This window comes from Phyllostomus hastatus, unplaced genomic scaffold (genome assembly GCF_019186645.2).
Source record: "Phyllostomus hastatus isolate PE091 unplaced genomic scaffold, TTU_PhHast_1.1 phas_scaffold_182, whole genome shotgun sequence".
NCBI lineage: Eukaryota > Metazoa > Chordata > Mammalia > Chiroptera > Phyllostomidae > Phyllostomus > Phyllostomus hastatus.
The window spans coordinates 17,889,705-17,905,988 of NW_025334013.1; the positions used below are offsets into that span (position 1 = coordinate 17,889,705).

At 38.6% G+C, this 16,284-nt stretch overlaps 1 protein-coding gene and 1 pseudogene across 10 annotated transcripts in view; one reads left to right on the top strand and one right to left on the bottom strand.

Annotated features, from left to right (window-relative positions):
* Positions 1-16,284, top strand: part of LOC123831597 (mediator of RNA polymerase II transcription subunit 18) — a 111,532-nt gene that overhangs the window by 35,785 nt on the left and 59,463 nt on the right. For all 10 annotated transcript variants that reach the window (XM_045858588.1, XM_045858585.1, XM_045858586.1 and 7 more), the window contains one exon: positions 13,539-13,592. In XM_045858588.1, coding sequence (XP_045714544.1) covers positions 13,539-13,592 — 54 coding nt within the window. Of the gene's footprint in view, positions 1-13,538; positions 13,593-16,284 lie in introns of those variants that run through there.
* Positions 8,862-9,525, bottom strand: LOC123831598 (annotated as a pseudogene).

Genomic DNA, 16,284 nt, shown 5'->3' on the forward strand with positions numbered 1-16,284 from the left:
TCCAATACTGGTGATACGGGCCTTAGAAGACCCACTGTACTGCAATGGAAGGCACTGGTACCATCATGGCCACAAGCAAGTCACAAGTCCTGTGCTTCAGTCTCCTCATGTCTGAAAGGGTCTGCATTAGTTGATCTCTCAATTTCTAGGATTTTCATGATTGACAACCAAAAATATTCCAGGGGCTTTTAGGAGGGGAAATGTGTTTAGTGGCTGTTCAATGTTTTTAAGGAAGAGATGGTTGAAACTGTACAGCTTTCAGATTCAAGCTTGGTTTTCAGTTTAATTTCTCTATTATGTTTAAAGCACAAGGTGTGTATTTTTTTGGACAATTTGAAAATTCTGACATATCTCCGCAGTATAATGCATTTACTATATTTGGAGTCTGAATACCTGGGTTTTAGGTCCAGCGTTATCACTTCCTAGCTGAGAATATCCAAGTCAGCTAATCTTTTAAGCTTTAGTTTCCTCATGTATTAGGTAGGGATAGTAACAATTTCTTCAGAGGGGTCAGATGAGATAATGGGTGAAGAGGCCTTTGTAAACTATTGGGTGATAATAAGCGTGAGGAAAGTTAGTATCTCTGGCAAAGGAAAGGGGGCAGTACTGTGGTCAGTGCTGCACAGGGAGGAACGGAGCCCGGGTTTCAAGTGCACGCTCTGCTGCTGGAGCACGGAGTGGTAAGGGAAGTCCCTCGGGTGTAAACTGTCAGTGCACTGAAGTTAGAAAGGTATTTGTGATGTGTGATATTGCTGGGTGTTTTTTTTCAGATATACATTTAAAATGGAATCTAATCTTGAATCAAATCTGTGCCTTAAAAAAAACTCCACTGTTGCCCTGATTGGTCTGGCTGGTTCCGTTCCTGGTCAGGGTACATGCCCAGGCTGCCCACTGGTCAACCGTTTAATGTTTCTCTCACACATTGATGTTTCCTTCTCTTTCTCCCTCCCTACCCCTCTCTGAAAATAAATAAATAAAATCTAAAAACACAAAAAAACCCTCCATTGTTAAAGATTCTCTACATTTATTCTCCCAAATGTGCACTTGTTAGCCAGATTTCCAGGAGTATTTTTTGGATAGATGTCAACTCTTTTATTGAAGAATAGAAGAGTGGATAGCAATTTTATGGTTGTTGACAGAACAGTGCATTGCTTGCCTTGTTTCCCTGCGGATGGCTAACACTGATGGAGCCGGTTCTCTCTCACACAGGACTCTGTGCCCTGCTTGTACCCTGCGCTTGCATGCCATCTAGTTGATTACCAGTACGCTTGATTTTCGGGACCCAGCTGCTTACTCTCTTTTGTGCACTTGGATTGGCAACACAGTGTCAAAAATTGGTGTAAAGGATTAATGATTCATCCTTACCCTGAGTGATCTCAAAGCACTTTGTCCGTATCTCTGCAGGGCACCGTTCCCTGTATAGTTTGTTCACCTCTTTATTCTCCCTACTAAACAGTACCTGTGCATGAAAATAAACTGAGTTTAAGATTCCTGTGTTGTTGCTTTCAGTTTATGTAACCGTTACAAATGGTAAATAGTCATTACAAATAATGCTGCACATAGATCTTTGTGCATGTAATGCTTTTGAGAATATGAAGTTACTGGATAAGCAGCTGTTAACATTTATACATTGCTTTATTGGTGTACCGAATTGTTTGCCAACATTAATACTCTAATTTTCAGTGCAACTAACAGTTTACATTGCTTGTTTATTCACAACCAACCTAATAATAGATTTTAATATTTTAAAATAAATATATTTCCAGTTTAATAGTTATAAATGTTGCATACTTATTGTTTTAACATTTTAATTATTAAGAAAGTCAAACATTTTTTATATGACTGTAAATTCTGTTTTTGTTTTTTTTTTTTAAAGATTTTATTCATCCATTTTTAGAGAGGGAAGGGAGGGAGAAAGAGAGAGAGAAACATCAATGTGCAGTTGCTGGGGGCTGTGGCCTGCAACCCAGGCATGTACCCTGACTGGGAATTGAACCTGTGATGCTTTGGTTCGCAGCCTGTGCTCAATCCACTGAGCTATGCCAGCCAGGTCTGTTTTTGCTTTTTGATAATTTATTTGTTTGGGTCTTTGTGGACTTAGATACTTTTGTAATCCTTTTATTATAAATATTAATTTATTTTCAAGTTTATTTTTATTTTTGGTTTGTACAGAAACCTAAATATTTGATGCCATAGCTATTCATTCTTTTCTTTGTAAGCTCTTGTATTTCTTCCATCATTAGAAAAAGTTTTTCCCCATAGCTGGAGTAAATATTTATTTTTCAACTTTTGTTGTATTTATTTATTTTAGAGAGAGGAGGAGGGAAGTAGGAGAGGAAGAGAAACACATCGATCAGTTGCCTCTTGTGTGCACCACCAACTGGATCGAACCCACGACCCAGGCATGTGCCCTGACCAGGAATCAACTGCCAACCTTTCACTTTGCAGGCAGACACCCAACCAGCTGAGTCACACCAGTCAGGGCTCAGAGGACACTGAATTAAAAGTGTTCTTATTCATCTTGAGATGCTACTATCCACCTAGGTTATTAGAAATTTTAAAATCTTCACTTTATAAGAGATCAAGGATATTAAAAAATAATAAAGTATTTTTCTCACATTAGTGTTGATGATGTATTTCATACCTCAGAATAGGGTTTATAGAGAAATGGTTGTTTTCTTTGGGTGTTGATTTTTTTTTTTAATTAAAGAAGGTTAAAAAGTGGAGACTGAAACACTTTTTCCTCACATTCAGTGAGTGACAGGTAGACAGGGGCAGGATTCCCAAGGTCTAACAACCTTACCCTTTTTCTTCCCCCTCCCTCACGGATACCAATTAAAAATGCTGCCAGTAGATACTGAAGAATTAACTGTACAGAACCAGTCATAGGTATGAAGAGTATTTTCCATTTATTTTTACTTGCACACACCCAAATTTACCTCCTGTTCCTTCCCTTGAGTTTAAGTTTGAGGAAGAGCATTATGACCTGAGATAAACTGAGTGCATTTTTGCTGTATGTATTAAAAGGTGATACAAGCCTCTCACCTCTTGGTGTTAACAATAAGACTGGGAGTTATACTAACAGTCTCTTACGTAGACTCTGTGCTTCCATAAAATTAGGTAGAAGATAGCTGGTGTGTGGGACATCTTTGTGTGATTGGGAGAGGGGCACCATCCTTCCACCATAGCCACAGACCACTTAGGACCGTTCTGTTAAATGAACGTATCTTTGCATACTGTGACAGGAGGTAAATGAGAAGTCTGTTTCTCTGCATTAATCTTTGCACACTTTATATTTTCTGGTGGTAAAGCTTACCATTTTGACCTTTTTAAAGTGTATATAGTTCAGTGGCATTAAATACATTCACAGTTTGCAGCCATCACCACTGACCATTTCCAGAACATTTTCATCATTCCAAACAGAAACTCTGTGCCCACTAAATAGTAAATCCACATTGTCCTCCTCCCACCACACCTGATAACTGCTATTCTACTTTATTTTTTAAAACTATCTCCTCTTTGTACTTTTATTTGTTTTATTTTGTAGAAAATTAGGAGCTCTCTGAAGTAGAAGAGCAGCATTTAACTCTCTTCAGGGTACTTTAGGAATTAATAACAAAAGGTTTAATGATTTGGTAAACAAAAAAACTTTAGTATATGCTAGTGTGTTTTTTTGTTGTTGTTATGTTTTTGTTTTTAGAGAGACAGGAAGGGAGGGAGAAGGAGGGGAGAAACATGGATGTGAGAGAGATACATAGACCAGTTGCGTCTCACACGCCCCCAACCAGAGATCTGGCCTGCAACCCAGGCATGTGCCCTGATGGGGAATTGAACCGGTGACCCTTTGGTTCACAGGCCAGTGCTCAATTCACTGAGACACACCAGTCTGGGCTGAATTACATTTTGATTCAATTTATGAGAGTATACTTTTCTGTACATTAGCATCATTTATTTATTTGTTTATTAAATACCACAAATACTGGATATTTTATTTTTGTTTTTATTTTTTCCAGCTTTACTGAGCTTTAATTGATAAATAAAAGTTGTATGTATTTAAGATATACAATGTGATGTTTTGATGTGTATATATATATATATATATATATATATATATAGTGAAATGATTAACACAATCAAGCTAATTAACAACTGTCACCTCACACAGTTACTATTTGTGTGTGTTGAGAACATGGGAGCCCTACTGTCAGCAAATTTCATGTATACCGTATATTATTAACTATAGTTACCATGCTGTTCATTCAGTCTCCAGAATTTATTCATCTTATACTTTTTTATCAATATCTCTTTTTTCCCATTTCTTCCCGCATATTGATATTTTAAATCTTCACACTTTTAGCTATTCTGATAAGCAGGAAAAACCAAAACAACTAATTTTACATTGGCATTTTACTTATTAGCAATCAGGTTGAACATATGTTCGTGTTTATTAGACATTTGTACTTCTTCAGTGAATTCCCTGTTATCATTCCCATTTATCTGTTCATGTGTCTTAATCACATAACTATTTTAAAAGGTCAAGTTGACAACAAATATGAATTTTGTTTCTTTACATTTTTAGATGGGATAGAATTATATTTGGAGATTTAACAAGTAGTATTATTGTAATTAGTATTTGCTGCCAAATTTGTTTTTTAAAAAGATTTGCTACATTACTGAATACCGTAGCTTTTAAAAAGTATGTTTATTTTGGAGCAGTTTCTCAGAATGTGATGTAAATAATGCCAGAAAGAAACAGCTGTTACACTTTTCTGGGTGCAGGTTTTGTCATTCTCACTGGTGAGGAGTTTCCCTTGCTGAGACCTGTAAGGATTTTTCCTGAAAGCAGTGTTCTTTCTAACACACCGGTGGTGTTTCCCGAGAGAACTTCTCTTTATTGATGAGCCACACCTCTGTTTTGAAGAGATGACTCATGTCCCTCAGTAGTCACAGAGGACCATGTTTAACTAGAAGGAGGAGATCACAGTTTTCCTTAAAAGGAAAATTAGTACCATTTTTATGTCTTTACTCTTAATTAATGTTACATATTGATTACTTGTGCTTAAAAGTAAACCTTTTTTGAGTGTAACTTTTTTGAACAGACTTTTTAAAAAGACATTTGTAAAACTTTACTAAGAGCATGATTGTAAATCTCTTTATAAGGTTTCATTTCCTTTGTGATAAGACAAAAACAAATGAAGCCATGAATTCATTCTATTTGTAGCTATCAAATTTCTGTGCAGAGTATTAACAAAAGTAGTTCAGAAATAGCAAAAAAAAAAAAAGTCATTTTAGGAAACTGAAGAGGTTTCCTATGGCTCTCTAGCTTCCATTCGAAAGGGTGGATGATTTAGTGACATAAAAACATACATGTAGATTACAGCAATTACCCTTACATTAAGGTAGTAGGTCTCTTCCAGAGACCTGCGAACAAGAGCAGATGATACATTGTTTGTTTAATTGTGTTTATTTCTCTGATGATATACTTGTAAGTCAAGTCCAAGGAATAAATGGAAATAATATTTTTATTGTCCCTTCTTTGTCAGTATCAGTTGGCTTCATTATCTTAAAAAAAAAAAGATTTTACTTATTTTTAGAGAGAGGGGAAAGAAGGGAGAAAGAGAGGGTGAGATCAGTTGTCTCTCCAGGGAGTGGCCTGCAACTCAGGCATGTGCCCTGAACACGAATGGAACCAGTGACCTTTCGCTTTGCAGAGCAACTCCCAGCCCTCTGAGCCACACCAGTCGGGGCTCATTATCTTGATAATGGTTTATTTTATTTTATTTATTTATTTTTAAGGGAGGGTGAAAGAGAGAGAGAGAGAAACATCAATGTGTAGTTGCCTCTTACACGGCCCCCACGGGGGACCTGGCCCACAACCCAGGTATGTGCCCTGACTGGGAATCGAACCAGAGATCCTTTGGTTTGCAGCCTGCACTCAGTCCACTGTGCTACGTCAGCCAGGGCTGATAATGTTTTTTAGACATTATGTATTTTGATCAAGTGCAGAATCATGATGGAGGCAAAATCTGCTGAGTTTTGTTTTGGAGCTAAAATCAAGGAGTGGGGTGGGCTTTTACAATACCTAAAAGGCCAGCCCTACTTCTCATATGGTTAAAACAAAAGAGAGAACCCTTTTTTTTTGCTACCTGTATTTCCATTATTTATACATATCATATTGTACTAATACCCATTTGGTTTTTTTCTTAAAAGATTTTCTTTATTTTTAGAAAAAGGGAAGAGAAGGAGAAAGAGGGAGAAAAACATCAATGTGTGGTTGCCTCTTGCACTTTCCTTAATAGTAATACTGGGGACCTTGCCTGCAACCCAGGCATGTCCCCCTGACTGGGAATCCAACTAGTGACCCTTGTGGTTTGCAGGCTGGCACTCAATCTGCTGAACCACACCGGCCAGGACTAATTCCCATTTGTTAACATGACCCTCTCTTCTCCTCTACTAAGTATTTCTTCTTAAGGCTAAAAGCCATAACTTAATCATCTTTCTATGCTGCCTAACAATGCTTGTAATTGGCTCTTTACTCCCCCCAACACATGGCTTTTATCACATCTTTAAAATATCAGAAATAAGTCTGAGGAGTCATCTGGCATCTTGTTTCTGTAGCTGGACAATTTAGATCTTATTTGTCAGCCTGCTGAACTATTTTTTGTTTTTTTCCAGAAACATAGATACTATCCAGTAATTTCTGATACCCTTGTTTTTAACTCTTGTGGCTTGTTGTGGCTTGCTGAATCAAAGCAGCTGAATTTGATACAGGTTCAGTGTCATTCCCTTCAAGAATTAACTCGTTTTTCTGGGCTTGAGATACCAAACCAGCAACTCCTGATTTCATCCAAACCCTGCAGATGTATTTTTTGCCTAAGAAACTTATGATTTTTTTTTTGAAGACTTTAAGACAGAGGGGAAGGGAGGGAGAAGAGAGGGAAACATCAGTGTGTGGTTGCTTCTTATGTGGCCCCCCACTGGGGACCTGGCCTACAACCCAGGCATCTGCCCTGACTGGGAATTGAACTGGTGATCCTTTGGTTAGCAGGCCAGCACTCAGTCCACTGAGCCACACCAGCCAGGGTGCATTTTTGCTTTTAATATGAGAAGTTATTAGCTTGTGCATGGTTCTGCGTTTCTTTAACTGGATTGACCTAGCCACAGTTATTAATAAGTTGAGGAACTAATACATATAAAGGATTTTGCTAAAGCTAAGGAGGGCATAGATGTATTTCACAATTCTTGTACACTAATATTAATACCCCCAGAACTACAGATACCATTAGCAACGAGAGCATTCAATACCTGTTAGGTAAACTTTAGACCAAGACTTTCAGTAGTACATATATAAAATAAAACTGAAGTAATTTTTCTTATTTGCCTTAGATTGTATGGACATTATCACAGCTACCAGTTAAATGTAAACCAGACTGGCAAATGTTTTATATGCCTCTAAAATTTCATTTAAAAATCTGCTTGATATTAAAAAAGCAGATGCTTTTGGTTAGGCAGTAAAAACAGTCAGTTGTCCTGTTAAATCCTCTTTTGCTTATGTTGTGTGGCCCAATACATCCTTGTATTTATGAATGTCATGTTTAGTTCAAATCTTGTATTTATACAAAACAAGATTTTTAACATTCGATTAAGTACCTTAGCTAATTTGTTGTTTGGCTAGTTTTACATCTAATGAGTGCTTTCATGGAATAAGAAAATGACCAATGTATTTCCTTATCTTTTTCTGAGTTTACAGAGCCAGAAGGGAACTTTGGAGAGATCTGTTAGAACTTGGAGGTGGTGGCGGAGTGTATGGAACAGTGCTGGGAAGAGGGTGGAGAGCATATGGGAGTAAGGAAAAGAGGGGTAGTGTCCGAGGACTTGACTGCCTTTTCTTCCTTGCCCTGCCATTTTTTGTGGTGGCAGCAACTTTCAGGTGTTTGCACACTGAGATGCACCCCTTCGCCTATTGGGTTTGCTGCTTTTTTTAGAAATGCCCTGCTGTCAGCATCCATTTGTTTGTAATCTAGTTGAAATTTTATGTGGTCTTAAAAACCATTTGGCAGTTTAAATGGTGAAAAACCTTCTAAGAACATGTAAGACTAGTGGCTATACTTTTTTTGGTTTTAAAACAGTTTAGTCCAAGGTTGGGACTTTGTGTATAGTAAGGGCTATGACTTAGTTTTACATGGATTTTCAACTGTGCCAGTGGTTGGTGTCCCAAATCCCTGAGTTGTTAAAGGGTCGACTGTATTTGGCCCCTCAAACCCTGGAAGGGTGAATAATTTATTCTTAAAGGAATAGGGACATATTCTGGGTGTAGGTTTGTCTTTCTCACCCTTGTGGCCATGGAGTAAACACTGTGTGTGACATTGGGAAATGTTTAATCTACCAGTAAGCATCTTCTCACATAACATCATTTCATGACAGGGGACTTAACTTTGTAATAAGTGCAGGAGAGGGACCAGCCCGTGGGATCTAGTGGTGGCATGGTAGATAGAATCATCTCTGGAAGCTGCTAACTTAAAAGAGGACTGGAATGGCCTGATGAAGGCACAGCTGAAGCACCAACTCAGTGTAGTATTTTATGGCAAAATAGTGCTGTCCTCCAGGATGCAATATATATATATATAAATCAACTTGCCATCAAGTAGCTGGTTGGTTTCCTTAAAAGATGGTGCCAGCCCTGACTAGGTGCTTAGTTATTTGGAACATTGCCCTGTGCACCAAAAGGTTGTAGGTTCGATCCTCAGGGCATCTACGGGAGGCAGTGGATTGATGTTTTTCTCTCACATTGATGTGTTTTTTTTTTCTCTCTCTCTCCCTCCCCTTCCTCTGTCTCTAAAATTAATAAAAATATTCTTGGTTGAGCATTAAAAATATGTGTGCCATATTGGGAGCTTAGTGTAGGTCTCTGTTTTTGGCTGTTGGACTTTTGGTGGCATCAGTAACTCGAGCTTTTATGGTAAGTGGGATTCATATGTAGTTCATAGGTAACTGTGTAATCCATGCGTAGTGTATATCTCTGCCACCGTGGTCACCTTTTTCTTTTAAATTCATGTCTTGCATTAACCCACATACAATTATTTGTCTTCCAGTTTGTTGGAGCAATAGGTCAGACAGCATTTGCCACAGTAATGTCTGTCAAAGCGGTTGGCCGTAAAAACTCCAGCACTGCATTCATCTGACGGGCACTCCCGACGAAGGCAGCTGATTTTTCCACTCTCACCCACTTCGTAGTATTTCAGTACAGCCAGCTTAACCTTCTTTCTCTCATGCCTGTTCTTCTCGGGAGGGGTAGAAGACTTCTCCTTTGCATAGCACTAGCACGAAGTCTCAACACAGGATGAAGCGTGGACTTCTTTTGAGTGTTGTAGTCAGACAAAGTACATCCATCTTGCTGTGGCTTGCCAGCAAAGATCAGTCTTTGTTTATCAGGAGGAGTTCATTCCTTACCCTGGTCTTGGCCTTTACATTTTCTGTTGTGTCCAGAGGCTCAGCCTCGAGAGTGATGGTCATGAAAATCTGCATCTTGGCAGTGATTCCACCTGAGGTGAAGGAAGAAGAAGAGACGGGTTAGACCTGGGACACAGGAGAGGGAGAGCGGTAGGCTGCTGGCCAGGGAGCGGGAAGAAGCGCACGCTCACCGCAGGTGATCACCTTCTTTCATGAGCCCGTCGTCAGCACTTGGCCATGACAAAAGATGGATGATGAAAACTGGTTGGGTCGTTGCCTACTTGTTTGTTTAGTGCCTCTTCCATGGTAGATGTTCTCAGATGACTGTTAACATAGGTTACAAAGACCTTCAAATGTGTCTGTTCTTTTTTTTTTTTAAGGTTATTTATTTTATGTTTAGACAGAGTGTTAGGGAGGGAGAAAGAGAGGGACAGAAACATCAATGTGTGGTTGACTCTCACATGCCACCTCCCCCCCCCGCCCCCCCCGCCATTGGGGACCTGGCCCACAACCCAGGCATGTGCCCTGCCTGGGAATCAAACCAGTGATCCTGTGTTTCACAGGCCAGTGCCCAGTCCACTGGGCCCCACCAGCCAGGGCATCAAGTGTGTCTATTCTTATGTCCTTCTACATCCCTCTATCTTAAGACCCCCTTGCCCAGTTTTCCAATTTTTCTCCTCTTATATCCCCCTGACCACTTTATCAGGATCTTTGCCTGTGAGTTGTCTATGTTCTAACTGCAAACCACACAAAGTAGGCAGTCAGGTGTACTGCCCAAAGCTCTGCGCTTTGGGAGGGGTTTCCATGACCACGGTCTTTCAGTGCCATTGCAGCTACTCCATTTTTTATTTGTGCCCACATACAACCATCTGTAGAAAAGGTGAGGTTTTTTCTTTGTCAGCCGGCTGTTTAGGCCTTCATATGACCAAAGGTATATGCTGAGGGAACGGTGCTTGTGCAATAGTGGCAGATGATGTGAGGTTTGGGCTGTCTGCTAATGCTTGTGACTTCTGGTACTGCTTGTGCTTGAAACTGGATGTATCACTTTCATTAAGCTGGATTCTTGCTGGGTCTACCCAACATTATGAGTTGGTGAGTCTCACAGAACTGCGTCATAATGGTGGGTGATTCTGGGTAAATGGTCATGTGGCATACCATGGACAGGCGTTCCCTATCTACAAGGACCCAGCAGCATACCAGAAGTTGTTTTGCAGAAAGCATACAATTTTCTGCTGCAAATGGATGGCCTCGCTCTAGAACCCCAGGGATCTGTGTAACGATTCTCTCACTGGGGCTTGCCATGATACCACAGGATCTGCCTGCCAGGTTATTTCCATCACCATCTAGGCCTGTAGAGTCCTTCTGTGTTCTGCCTACTCTCGAAAGTGGTAACTTTTTGTGTCACCCAGTATAAAAGAGCGGTATTCTCAGGTGTCGTGCTTCCTTCTTAATGGTGGGACATACAAGATTCAGTTATTTATTTGGATGCCTTTGCTCGAATGGCATGTCTTATCAAATCTCTGGTGACTAGGCCTATAAAAATTTTGCTGATGTAATTGGTATCTGAATCTTTGTAGCATTTCTCTCTCACCCTTGGAGTCCATGTGTCCTGACAAGGCCTTTAACGTGCTATCAGTCTTTCACTTACCTAGCTCAGTTAGCATGATGTTGTTAATTTAGTGGTTTACTGTGATTTTCTGCAGGAAGTCCAGATGGTACATACCTCTTAGGACTATGTTAGTGAAAGGGTGCCAAAATTGATGTAGTCCTGTAAATGTATGTTGTAATCCATTCTATGTGAATATGATTTGTTTCTGATTCTGTTTTCTTTCTTTTAAATTTTATTTTAATCATTGTTCAAGTACAGTTTTCTCCCTTTTACTCCCATTCCAGCTCACCCACCTATCCCTCCCCACTTCCCTCCCATTACCACCCTCCCCCTAGTTTTTGTCCATGTGTCCTTTAAATTTGTTCCTGTAAACCCTTCCCATTCTCCCCTGAAATTCCCTCTTCTCTCCCCTCTGGTCATTGTCAGCCTGTCCTCTATTTCAGTGTATTTTCTTTCTTTTTAAAAAATTTTAAAAATTTAATTGATTTTAAAGAGAGAGAAACACCAATTTGTTGTTCTACTCATTGGTACATTCTTGGGTGATTCTTATATGTGCCCTGACTGGGGGTCGAACCCACAACCTTGGTGTATCAGAATAAGGCCCTAACAACTGAGCTACCTGGCCAGGGCTTATAGGGATAAAAGAAAAAGTTTATTCCTCCAATTTCTGTGTTAATCTTCTCTAGAAAAGGTACCACATCTGGCATCTTTGGTGTTCCATGATCACCAAACTGGCAGCTACCTTGTGACAACTGTTAGATTGAGTTTGTGGTAATCTGCCACTTTCCTTCAGGATCTGTCTGGTTTCCGCAATAAACACAGCGGTGAATCCTGCATCCTCTTTTAAGAGTACAGCCCTAGCCCTGTCTGGTTTGGCTCAGTGGATTGAGCACTGGCCTGTGAATCAAAGGGTGAAAGATTCGATTCCCAGTCAGGGCACATGCCTGGGTTGCTAGCCAGGTCCCCAGTAGCGGGCTCGTGGGAGGTGACCACACATTGACGTTTCCTTCTTTCTTTCTCCCTCCCTTCCCTTCTGTCTAAAAATACATAAAATCTTAAAAAAAAAAAAAAAAGAATGTAGCTCTAATTTTCTCATCTTCCCTCCTTCACCCCCGGGATACAATACTGGTTTGTCTGTTTTTTTTTATTTATTATCTTAGAATGTGGTATAGGGCAGCTCTTAGTGGTTTCCTTCCACTTGGCCTTTCCCGGTATGATCACATGTATCCTACATGCTAAGGACTCAAAATAGAGGTTGCACTAAATTCCAAGTATGTCTATTTTAATTATATATTCAAGGACCAGGGAAGCGATCACCGGGAGGTCCACAGACCCAGTGGGCCCATTGTCACCTGGGTATGGGGCCAGGACTCAGTTTATTTCCTGGTCCACATAAGTCCATGATGACACTTCCATACTCCAGATGTCAATGTCAACCTGTCCTCAAAACGTTAGTGTTCCCGTTTACTATTACCCCCCAGTTTCCCCAGTTTACTGTGTCCCCAGTTTACCATTACCTGAATGAATGGCCATAAGCAGGGCCAACTATATTAGCTATATGCCTTGTATTCCTGGATTGAGAGTGAGCAGGAGAAACTGTCCGCCAAAAGTGCCATGGTTCTCCTAGTCCAGACAGGGATAGGATGGCCAGGGGGTGCCTGAGTGTGTGGCCAAGAGCCTCCTCCTGGGAGAACAGGAGGCAGTAGATCGATCATGTGTGTGAGCTGAGGCTTCAAGCCCTCAGCACATTTATCATTTGCCCCATCAGACTTCACTTAAAGAACACAAATTTACAAATAAAATTACCAAGAATTTTAAGACAGCAACTGCACAGCATTAAATTGCAAGTGCAGCTCTTATTGGTGCGGTGCAGTGGGTTGGGCATCACTCCACTAACTGAAGGGGCGCTGATTTGATTCCCAGTCAGAGCACATGCTTGGGTTGTGGGCCACCTCCCTAGTTTGGGGGTGTGCGAGAGGCAATGATCAGTGTTTCTCTTGCACATTGATGTTTCTCTCCCTCTGTTTCTTCCTTCCCTCTCCATCTCTCTAAAAATAAATAAATCTTAAAAAAAACAACAACAACTTGTAAGTGAGATGACTTCTGAGTGTGGAGTCTGTGAGACCTATGGCATATTGAGCCATAGGTTTCTTAGGGGATTGTTCTCATTCAAACCTCAGTTCTCAAATGTCTGCCATCTCAAACAGTTTAGTTCTCAGCCAAGATGTTCATGGAAAACAGTAATATATTTTAAAATGAAAATTATCCTTAAATTTTTGTGAAATTTTTATATTATAAATCTGATTTTCACACCCTTAAAAATAAATCTCAGTTGTCAGCCTTCTTACTTTATAAGTTGTACATTTCTATAGTGTTGTACTTTTAAACTGTAATCACTATTACTGAACTGGGTTTATTTTTTTTTTTAGATGATGTATTCCATGTTTTAAGCATAATATTTATTCTTTTCTCTTTTTAGAAGCTATATCCTACCTCCATAAACTGGTTAATACTGACATGGAAGATCCACTTGGTGAGTATCACCTACATTTTTCTTAGTAAATGATATTTGTGTTTTATCCTCACCTCCATTAAAGCTTTGAGAGTAAATTAACTTTTTTCATGTTCATTATGGTACTCTCTCTAAATTAGTGGTTCTCAAAACTTTAGATCACAGGATCCCTTTATACTCTTCAATATAGTTGAGGGCCCCAAAGAGCTTTATTTGTATGACTTGTATTTGTTGGCATTTATAGTATTACAAGTTAAAACTCAGAAATTTTAAAAATATTAATTCATCTAAAATAACATCAATAAATCTATTACATATTATATAAGTAACATTTTTAATGAAAAATAACTCCCAAAATAAATTACTGGGAGGAGTGGCATTGTTTTATATTTTTGCAAATCTTTTTAATGTCTGGTATTAAGAGAAGACAGCTGGATTTACATATCTGCTTCTGCATTCATTCTTGTGTGTTACCACATTCCATGTAGTCTCTGGGAAATTGACTGGATAGTTGGAAGATAATGAGAATGAAAAGACAAATAGCTTCCTTATATTATTATAAGAAATAATTCTAACCTTGCTAGTAGGGATTCCCCAGTGGTACCTACCTAGACCACACTTTGAGAGCTGCTTCTCTAGAATGTTAATGAATTCAAATAAAACGAGAACTATTTGGCAAATTAAAATAAGGAAATCTAAATTCTCTGTCTGACAACACAGTTAAGGGAATATAAATCTCAATACACAGAGGTTTAGTATCTACCTTTTTGACTAAAATGGCAGTTATTCTGTGTTGAACCCTATTTTCCTATAGACTCTAATTTCAAAGAGAAATACAGTCTAGGATATCCAATTATTAAAAAATTATAGACTAGAAAGTATAGTTAGAAAGTACTTCCCACTTAAAATATGTGTCAGTGAAAAGGGAACCAGAGACAGTTTTCCTTATTTAACCTCGGCATGCATGCTGGAGGAAGATTTTGATTCAAGCATTTGGTGATTTTTTACCAAATGGGAAAAGTCTGAGTCTCTTTTTATGTTAGTGTAATCTGAAGAAGTATAGTAAAAATGTTTCCAAGCTTATATTCTGTTCACGCCCACCTGCCATTGATGACTGTGAGTAGGCACTCTGGCCTACTTGTACAAAAATATCAGATAGCTCAAATTAATAGCTGTTGTCTTGGATTTGAGAAGACTTCTTAAAAACCTTGCAAAATCAGAATTTCTCCTTTGATTTTAATGACCCTAAATGGCTTTTTTATGACCTTGGCGTTTTTGTCCTCTGAAGGATACTTTATACTGCGTCTAGTTCATCAATGAAATCCTTAGTTTGAACACCAGAGGGCAGTTAGTACTTTATTTATAAAGGTGTAGTTTTATTATCAAGTTAATTCTTGAGGGGATTATTTATTAACAATTTGATTGTAGTTGCCTTGTGACAGATCCTAAAGAACATGTCCATATGGCCAGCAAGAGTAATGTACAATAAATAACTCCAGAGGTCTTCACAGGAAACATTTTTCTCGCTGACCCCCAACATCACCTAACTCAAGCATAACTTAAATTTGATTTAATCCAGTTAATTAAATTTATCATTGAGCTAATTAAATTTAACTTCGATGAAGTATAACTTAAATTTACTGGAGGATACCGAAGCGAGAGTTGCTGTGGAAGTTGTAGTTGACCATTACTCAGCTGAAACATGAATTGAAATGTGCTCTGATCACTAATATGGGAAAAACATTTGTGTTCTGTGTTAGTGAGATTTTTCCTCTAATACATCAGATCTTGGAATTTGTGAATTAGTTAACATTTACATTCATAAATGGATTTTAGAAAAATGGAAATGATTCAGTTATATATTTAACACCCAATCTCATTCTGTCTCATCCATTCCTTCTACAGACGTTATACTGATTTTTTTTTCTTAGTTGCCTGCAAAACATAAATATGATGAGAATTTGAGGGTTTGAGTTATGGTCCACACAATCCCATTTGACAAAATAAAGATTCTGAATGTAAAATGAGTTTGTTTTTAAGAAGATGGAGTCTACATAAGATGGGGTGAGGGTTTTGTTAGCTTAGCTAACAGTTACATAGAGAGAGATATCGAGAATGAATTTTTTTATTCAAAAAATAAAATGGAGGGATCTTTATCCATCAAGTTCCAGTGGGACTTACCCAAGGCTTCTAGGACTTTTCCTACATGGGCAGGTGTTTGTACATTTTATTATGTATTAAAATTCATTAATTTTGTTAGTGTTAACACTTGTTAATACCACTACTGATCTCATTGGAAAAGTCTTTAAATTTTCAAAGTTGTCAGGCTCACTCTGATATGGTTTCCAAGTTTTTTATTTTCTTTTGGAAGCTTGACTTAATATCACCGACAATGCATACTGTCATGTTTTGTTTTGTTTTTAGTAACAGACTCACTTTATTCAATTTTGAGAAAATAATCTGTCTGATATCTGAGCATGAATAACATAATCTGTCATTCAATCTTCCAAGTGAAAATGGTATTTTATGACAAAAACTGGCTAGTTCGTCTTTCAACTCAGTCACACAAGTGCCTTTCTTGAAGGTAACTATTGCATGTATGTTTAAAAAGACATACCGAAAGGTTGTGTTATTAAAACTAATAACTTTTATGTTTTTATCAAGGATATTCTTTTTGTTTTTTAAAAGATTTTATTTATTTATTTTTAGAGAG